This window comes from Labeo rohita, unplaced genomic scaffold, assembly GCF_022985175.1.
Source record: "Labeo rohita strain BAU-BD-2019 unplaced genomic scaffold, IGBB_LRoh.1.0 scaffold_1701, whole genome shotgun sequence".
NCBI lineage: Eukaryota > Metazoa > Chordata > Actinopteri > Cypriniformes > Cyprinidae > Labeo > Labeo rohita.
The window spans coordinates 5,988-15,473 of NW_026127892.1; the positions used below are offsets into that span (position 1 = coordinate 5,988).

The 9,486-nt window shown below is 34.4% G+C and overlaps 1 protein-coding gene across 1 annotated transcript; it reads right to left on the reverse strand.

Annotated features, from left to right (window-relative positions):
* Positions 1–2,613: 2,613 nt before the first annotated feature.
* LOC127158776 (ribonuclease inhibitor) lies at positions 2,614–8,992 on the reverse strand. The gene is made up of 5 exons (XM_051101785.1): positions 8,813–8,992; positions 7,532–7,705; positions 6,102–6,272; positions 3,510–3,671; positions 2,614–2,911 (listed from the first exon to the last, which is right to left on the reverse strand). Exons 1-5 carry the CDS (start codon positions 8,896–8,898, stop codon positions 2,701–2,703), a joined length of 804 nt encoding a protein of 267 aa, XP_050957742.1. The 5' UTR covers positions 8,899–8,992; the 3' UTR covers positions 2,614–2,700.
* Between the last annotated feature and the right edge of the window lie 494 nt (positions 8,993–9,486).

Sequence of the window (9,486 nt, forward strand, 5' to 3'; positions counted from 1 at the left end):
AACACTTTTTATGTAGCCTGTATTTATAATACATTATAAAGATATTCTTAAGGCATTATAATGAATAGCGGCTTCATAGAAAGTGTTACCATGAATCTTAAGCTACTTTAATACAGTATTATTCATTCAGTCATTTTTCACCATGTCATGCATCACTGCAATCTCTAGAATAAACTATAACAATTTAAACTCAAATGAATGTTCAATCATGTTTCATTTATTTGACAAATAATTTTGCACCTTTATAGATCATGTTAGTTGATCTATAATGAGTGATCAGCAAAGTAGCCTAATAGTGAAATCTATGAACTATGCATAAAAACCTGTCTTTTTACTTAAGTACCAGATATAGGTGTCATGCCATAAAATATGTTTAATATGACTGACTTTATATGTAATGTGAATTTAATAAAACATTATAAGTTACTAATTAGCCTAAAACACTTTCAGTGATGACTCATCTGAACGCCTCTGATTGGTCATTGCATTCATAAACTCAACAGAATCATGTGTGATTGGTTATAATACACAGTGCTGTAAAAACACGCATGTCTCTGACTCAGAACCAGCTAGTGAACGTGGATTTGAATTTAGCAGCTGGTGATTTTTTAATAGTTTTCAGGACAAACTGCACATTGCACCCAAAATTGTTTGGTGTGACATGATTCCAAATTTAGGGGGTCAAGCTTGTTGACACAGGGGCATATTCAATTTTCTACTCTGACTGACTGAGGTCTGTCCAACAGGAAGTTCAGCACCAGTTTCTGAGGGAGAGTGTCGGTCTGAGGGTGAAGAGAGTCTCTGTTATTGCTGAGTTGTAATCAATAAAAAGCATTCGCACATGTGTGTCGTTTCCCTCCAAATGTGTGAGTGCTGTGTGGATGGCAGTGTTGACAGCATCATCAGTGGACCGATTTTGTCAATATGCAAATTTTAATAAGTCTAAGGTGGCTGGAATGGTCCTTTTTACATAGGACTTGATTAGTGAACCCTGACTGCCCATCCAGGATGTCATCTGGGCCTTCCATGGGTTTCAGAGCCATGCACACCTCCACCGATGACACTGTGAGTGACGTGTCCAAAATACCCTCTGAGTCCAGAATCCTATGCTTTTGGCTGATGATTGGTGCCTCAAACTGAGCACTGAACTCAATCAGCTCATCTGGGAGTGTGGTCTTGGTACTCATGGTTTTTCTGCTGGTTCTCTGTGTCATGTTAGGAACACGACTTTAAATGTGCCCTCCATTTTTCCGGGCAAATGAAGGATACACCAGATAGATAATTCCATATCCCAGAATTCATGGTGTGCTGGTGACAATGGCACTTTTCTTCAAACAAAATAGCGGGTGATGTTTCTGTGACGGCCGACGAATACATTTACTGTACTGTGTTTTAATGTACTCAAATAACTAGTGAAACAAATGTTAAAAGAAAGTGGATAAGTAAGTAGATACGTTTTTCACTTGTATTTCTGTTTTATTTATTTATTTTTATTTAGATTTATTTTGTAGTGCTATCATGCAAAATAATCCACAATTGTTTTAGACAAACTTGATGAAATGATTTCCAGAAATATAACCAAGATTTCAGCCCTATCTTAATAGTTTTCATGAGCAGTATTTTCTTTCTTTTACAGTTCAAGTCTAAAAAAATAAATGAATCATATTTTCTGTACATTTCAGCCCTATCTTGATATTTTCAAGTTATTTGAGTCTTTATTTTGTCATTGTTTTTTTAGATCAGTTTCTGGAGAAAATGGAGCTGCAGGGAAAAAAAAAAAAAATAAATGAATGAAGTTGTTCTGTACATTTCCTTTTTGTATTCCTTGGATCTTTTGTATTTTGACAAGTCACAAGTTATTTGTAAATGTTTGTAAATTTCTGTGCATTGTTTTATTTATATTTTTATTTTATTTATATTATATATTTATCTACATGTCTGAAATTGGATGGACCAATATTTCCTTTCTTTTTCTCTTTTTAAGAAGAAAGAGGACAACAAAAAAATGTTTTTTTTTTTTTTTTTAATTCATTATTTAATTGAATAAATAAATAATAAAATAAAATAACATAACATAACATACTAAAAATAACAGACTCAGTGTTCAAGTGTCGGACTTTTGGACCTGTTTTTCCTTGTTTTACCTCCGTCTTTGTTCCTGAGTTTCCTTATTTGGTCATTTTCCTGTTCTTGTTTAGTTTGATTGCTTTATCCTCTGCACCTGTGTTCCTAATTACCCCTTGTCAGAGATTTTCTTAGTATAGGGAGATGAGAGGGTCTGTATTAGTTACTACTGGACAAAGCGTAACGGTTAACTTGGATCACGTGTCCCTTAATAACCAATCACATTACAGCACTGACGTCACTGAATTTCATTCAGAATTGTGCGACACTCAATCTGCGTTTACGGATACCATAGGAATGAATGAGAAGTGCCGTAAACTGAATCCCACCTGTCACAAAAAGTCAGGGACTTCTCTTATAAAACTGCATTTTTATAAAAATAAAAATAAAAAAAAAAATAAAAGTGGTAAACTCTAAAAATAGTTCAATCCAAAAGTATTGTTTAGTGTAAAACATGTTGAAGACTCTTTATTCCACACTTTAACAGTTTTACTTACTGGATGAGCTTGTTTAAGAAGCTTCTGTAGACATCGTTAGATACTATAAAGTGTTTTGGTTTAAACTGTTGAAGTGATTTTAATCATTTTGATTCTTGTATGTGAATGTTACTGACCTCAATCTCTCCAGTTTACAGTGTGAATCCTTCAGTACGTCACATAAGTGATTCACTCCTGTGTTTGTTATTTGATTCTCACTCAGGTTCAGTTCTCTCAGGTGTGATGGGTTTGATTTCAGAGCTGAAGTCAGGATGAGACACTGTTTCTCTGTAATACTGCATCCACACAGACTGAAGACAGAAAGAGAAAAGACAATGAATCAGATCTATGATGCATCATGAACAAATGTCATACATTCACTAATAAACCAGCAAAATCATGGAAACTTCTAATATATGAATGAACAAACCAAGAGAGGAGTATTTGAGGAGACTAGTTACAATCCAAGTCTGGACCCTCAGTCAACAAATAAGTCAATTTTACCAATGGAAATTAATATGTAGAATCAATATAGCAACAATAGTAAAGTTAAATTAATGAAATGGAAATGAAAAGAAAATCAACAAATCAGTCACATAAAATAATTGTTGATTTTTTTAAGCCATTTTAGAGTATATACTATTAGTCCAGCATAGATCTAACTGTCAGAATCATCTACTGTCATTTGTTAGATTGTTTTTTGTTGTCTCTTCTGTTTTATTTCACAGCAAAGATGTCAAATTTCAGCAAGTTTCATGCTGTTTTTTACAGATAAACATAAAAACGTTGTAGATGGAGAAATGCCAGAAAGTGCAGCACTGGAAATGATGTGACAAGAGTCCAGAGGTCTTAAACTAAACAGTGAACTTTAATCTCACTGTCACTGCTGTACAGTATAATGATACTAACTCTAGTTTCTCCAGCTTGAATTGTGTGTTCATCAGTAGATCACTGAGGTTTTTCACTCCAGAGTCTCCTAGTTTATTCCTGCTCAGGTTCAGTTCTCTCAGGTGTGATGGGTTTGATTTCAGAGCTGAAGTCAGGAATACTGTAATACTGCATCCACGCAGACTGAAGACAGAAAGAGAAAAAACAATGAATCAGCTTAATGAATCATGAGTAAACACCATACAGTGCAATTAATAAAATGTTGCTAAAACCCGAAAACAATATCAGTAAATAAATAATCACACATCAACAAAATAAAACATTTTAACCCTGGGGAATCTTTATTCAGAAAAAAAAAGGTTTGTGATTTCTAATTTGTAATTAAGATCATAGAACCACTTTAAAATAACATTAAACAAATGGAGTTTAAATGTAACAAATCAAGAAAATTCTGTTCATAAATCAAGATACTTTATTTTAAAAACCTGTAATATTGAGTTAATACATATTAAAACCACAAACCAACATGTTCTTATCTCTGAAAGTTTATCCAATTTCCTCAGGAATTTAAATATTATTGGTTTTTACAACCAGATGCTGCACAATGTTGTTGCATCTTGAAACTTATTGATTATTATTGTGAGTGATGACAGAACATTCCAAGATGGCAGACGTAATGACAACAGATCTGGAGTGATTGAATGTGGCATCTACCTATACATATCTATAATATCTATATATATCTATAATACAACCAAACAACTCACTGAGAGCAGAAACTACGGTAATGCAGGACTGTCAGTCATCGGCTGTGGGCGGAGCCTAAACAATGTGACATCACACTGCTCAGAGAATCAAAACGGCAGGACTAATGAGACTGATTTGATTTAATGGGGATTAAAAAATAAGAAGTGGGTGGATTTTTATCATTGTAGGGTGGTTGTGCTCACACACCGTCAACACATATTTATGTCCAAACATCATGGAAAAGTGGATTTTGCATTATAGGTGCCCTTTCTTTCAGTCTGTGAGTGTATGGATGCCTGTCCACATACGTTGGTGGTCAGTGTTTTTAAATTGGTCTTCAATCCTCAGTTTGTAGTCAGTAAACAGGATTTCATTCAGCAGTCACAGCAGAAGTGAGAGACAAAATTTAGTCTATTCAAAAGTTAGTATGAATCTATTCTAAGAAGGCTGGAAGCTGTATTAAAAGCAAACAAAGGTAAATACACTAATAAGATACTGGCTATTTCTAATGTGTTCACATTATGTTCTCTAACCTCTGTGCACTTAAAGGGGTAGTCAGTACCGGCGCTCCCTATACGCAGAGTATGCAGTCTGCGTAGGGCAACAACTCCCAGGGGATAAAAAAATAAATAAATAAATAAATTTGTTCTATATTATTATAAACATGTACATATACATAAGTGAAAATATAAACATGACCATATATTTATATTTATAAAAAATGTTACGGTGAATATTTTACAGTGAACGCAGTAGGCAGCAGGCTAAGCACACATGACGCGCCATTCCCGCCCGCGCCCTCCCTCACCTAATGTTTACCTAATGGCTGAATCCAAATGATCATAATAAGCAGTATGGAGCCGAGAAAAGAAAAAAAAAAAAATCTTAAGATGAAGCCTGTATATCACTTTCAGGTACGTTCATAATCCTGTGAAACTTTTTTGGCTGTTGACGTTAATAACGTGTTTTAATGTCGGTAATAACTTTACCACCACCAAAGCATCTGCCTTACTAATGTATATTCCATGGTTTAAAATGGATATAAAACAATGAGACAATAATGATTGGTTAAGTAATAATAATAATAATAATAATATGGTTTCATTGAATAACACTGTTGAATTACATAGGCTAATACAAAATAAACAATTTATGTAGGCTACATTACATTTTATTACAAATGCCTGAAAAAGGCAGCAAAGGCTTGATAACTGCTGTTGTTATACTTAGAGGACGATCAAATCCTTGTTTAATATTGACCAAACATTTAATTCAATTCAATTATCCACTTAATATTGCAATAGTAAAGCTACAGCCTCTATAATTTGTTCAGCAAAAACATGGTTTTATCGTAGTAAAACTGCTTAATTTTCTTTTGTGTGATTTCTGAATGTTTGAGACAATAAAATCAAACAAAAACTGTATTAATAAAATCATAACTGTCTAGAGCTACAGCTGTAATTTATAAATAATACAATGTAATTACAATTTATTTATTTATTTACTTTTATATTTTATTTATTTTATGTTCTATTTTGACCTCGTATAGTAGTTTTTTTTTTTTTTTTAATTTTTAACTTCCAGAATATTTGAGGGAGGGGGCACAACAATACAATTCTGCTTAGGGCACCCATTTGACCAGCAGCGGCCCTGGGGGTAGTTCACCCAAAAATGAAAGTTACCCCATGATTTACACACCTCAAGCCATCCTAGATGTATATAAATCACTTTTCAGACAAATATAATTAGCTATATTAAAAAATGTCCTGGCTCTTAAAGCTTTATATCGTGGGGTCAGACTCAAAGGAGAATTAAAATATACTACTGTAACATTACTAGTCATGTGAAATGATGTAAGATACTCACTTCAGTTTGTTGAGTTGACAGTGTTTATCCTGCAGTAGAGCAGCGATCTGATTCACTCGTGTGTCTCCTAGTTCACGTCCACTCAGATTCAGCTCTCTCAGGAGTAACGGGTTTTTACCCACAATTCCAGTCACATACTGACAGGCTTCATCTGCAGCAGGACCCAAAAACCTGCAGAAGAGAAGATAAAACAGGAATCAATTTATTTAAAGGGGTCATGGGATGCCCATTTTCCACAAGTTGATATGATTCTTTAGGGTCTTAATGAAAAGTCTCTAATATACTTTGATTAAAAATTCTCAATGGTTTTGTAAAACAACACCCCTTTTACCTTGTCAAAATCAACTCTGCAAAAATCATCTCATTGTAAGGGGTTGTTCCTTTAAATGCAAATGAGCTCTGCTCACCCCGCCCTCTCTTCTCTCTGTGGAATGACGATCTTGTTTACATTAGCCGTGTTTAGCCGCTAAACTTCCTAACTACCACGTTATAATGAAAGGCGATCGCAAAGATTTATTAAAAAAAAAAACCTTATACTCCTGCTGTAAGTGAAGCTGGATCACGAATGATTCGCGCAAACATAGACGGATATATGTAGATCGGGAGGTGCATTCCCTTCACAAACAAACATAATCTACTGCATCTTTAGCGGATCAGATGTCAGGAGTAAATGACGACCACTATGTTCATTATTACATCCAGCAACACAACACCTCAATCGCTCAATCAGAGATATTCTTGTCTAACTTACATCCCTGCTTCGGCATCGAAACAAGGAAAATTACTGGACTGTGACAGCTGATCTGAGGTAAGAGCTCATGTCAATCAACTATTGTGGGCGTGTCCTCTGTTGGTGTGACGCCACAACGGCAGGCATCTGAGAACAGCTCGATTTGTAAAAGGGGATATTATTTTTACAGATTAATTAAAAACCACTGCATGGATTTTTATCATTATAGGGTAGATTTGTACATACACTGCCAACACACATTAATGTTCAAACAACACGTAATTGAACGTGGCATCCGATGACCCCTTTAACTGATGTCTGTGTTGATGCAACAGTAATTCTGCTCATTATGAGAGAAACTGCAGGTTCAGGTTCAGACATATTTGTGTGTGCTGAATTATCACCAGTCCTCTCCTGACACACAATACATGTTTGTGGCCTGTTATATAATGTGCTGAATACCAGCACATCTAGTGACCCAAAATGTCTGATTATCCTATATCTGTTAACACAACTAAACTGTGTTAACATTTATCATCAAAACAACAGCAGCTGCAGCATCTGATCTTTCTAGTTTGATCATCTTAAACATTCTTGAAGCAACAAATTATGTACCTTAGTGAAATAGTGAAATAATAAAACATAATATAATTTATACACATGCTTATAATTTATTTTGCATTATTTCATCATGTTTTACCTCAGTATCTTGAGTTGACAGTTTGGATCCTGTAGTAAATCACTGAGCTCCTTCACTCCTGATTGTCCAGGATCATTTCCTGTGAGATCCAGCTCTATCAGGTGTGAAGGGTTTGATCTCAGAGCTGAAGCCAGAGCTTTATAACCTTCTTCAGTGATACTGCAGTCTGAAAGTCTAGAACCAGAATGAAAATGTCACAATCAGATGATTAATCACTTAGTCTAGAAATGACCTAAACAACGTAAATCCCTAAACACAATGTTATTCCTTATTCAAATGAACTAAAGCTTAGCTGTAAAGTAAAATCAAAACAAACAAACAAAAAAACTTTACATTGTTACAAATAAATTCACTGCAGTATCTCCAGCTTATACTTTAACCTTCTGATGCTCCTCATTTGTGAGGTACACTTGTGCTCTTCATAGTCAAAAGTGACTGAACACCTGAAATATAACTTTCTTTTTTCAGTAAAAATAAATGTAATATATTTTTGTTCCATATAGCTCTGTGCAAAAATATTTTTCATAAGTATTTTCACAAGCTAAAAAATGGTTTATGGTCAGTTATTTCTATCTTTTTGCTGTAGTGTGTCAGTAGGAAATATCAGTTTACATTTCCAAACAATAATTTTGCCATTAATTTTAATAATCTGGTCAGATTATTTGCACAAGGAGTCTGACAACAGCCAGTGCTCCACACAGAGATCTGATCTCATCATCATTCAGTTTGGAATGACATGAAGAAACAGAACAAACTGAGACAGACTAAATCCAGAAGAACTGTGGCAACATCTCAAAGATACTTTAAGAGAGGCTTAAAGTTTTTACACAGTTTCTTACTTTTATTAGGTTATGGATTTGGATATTTATTCAGACATTCTCAAATACTACTTTTTGTCATATTTTAAATATTTTTTGTTTGAAAAGTTGATGTAAAGTCTCAGTTTTTGCATTATTATTACTACAGTCAAACCTTAACATAGAAAAAGCATTTTTACACATAACAGCTGCTGGTTGAGAGAACGCCGTTGAGAGAACGCACCATATTCGAATCGGGGGTTTGTGCTGTTAAGATAACAAGACGCTATGCCCCCTAAAAAGCTTAAGATAAAAACCACGTTCATATGCCCGGAAAAAAAAAATGTGCAGAAAAAAAACCCCAAAACAAAACACTATGGCAGGCATAAATATAAAAGCACAACATACAGACATGTTCATTATCCAAGTCTAATTTTCACCTTATGATTTTGTTGAGCTCAATTTTGTCTGTCACACAACTTACCTCAGTATCTCCAAACGACACTTCATATTTTCCAGTCCATGGCAAAGCAGCTTCACTCCTGAATCCTGTAGATTATTATTGCTCATGTTCAGCTCTTTCAGACTGGTATCTGATCCAAGAACTGTAGCCAGAGCTGAACAGCTTTTGTCTGTTAAACCACAATCATTTAGCCTACGAGGGAAATAACATAAAAAAATAATTAGATTGAATACATTTGCTAAATACAATTAATACATTTATTTTTCATCTATTCATCTATAAACCTAACAGATCACTCAGATCATTAGGATCGAGTCAGTTAGAAATACCAAGGGTTCACACAAAACAAGGGGAATCCGCTTTTAGCTATTATGCAGTTGGAATCAGCTTCCAGTAGAGATTAAATGTGCTAAAACATTAGCTACATTTAAATCTAGACTCAAAACTCATCTGTTTAGCTGTGCATTTACTGAATGAGCACTGTGCAACGTCCGAACTGATTGCATTATGTATAATCATTTTCTGTTTTTAACAGTCTTAAATTTTATTTTAAATCAATTTTTAAATAATTTTAAAAGTTTTATTAATTGGAGATCACGTGACGTTTCGTACGTGATGGCTGCAGATCTTTAGAGCTCCTGGCGCGCTCCCTCGTTTATTAATATTTAACAGGTCAAAGCATTCAAATTGAACAT

Bases quoted from the DNA above. Each gene is read 5' to 3' on its own strand.
- LOC127158776 (XM_051101785.1), bottom strand. From the start codon at position 8,898: ATGAGCAATAATAATCTACAGGATTCAGGAGTGAAGCTGCTTTGCCAT. The intron at 7,706-8,812 runs GTAAGTTGTGTG...TTCTGGTTCTAG, and splicing joins TGTCGTTTGGAGATACTGAG to ACTTTCAGACTGCAGTATCA. The intron at 6,273-7,531 runs GTAAAACATGAT...TCTCTTCTGCAG, and splicing joins TGTCAACTCAAGATACTGAG to GTTTTTGGGTCCTGCTGCAG.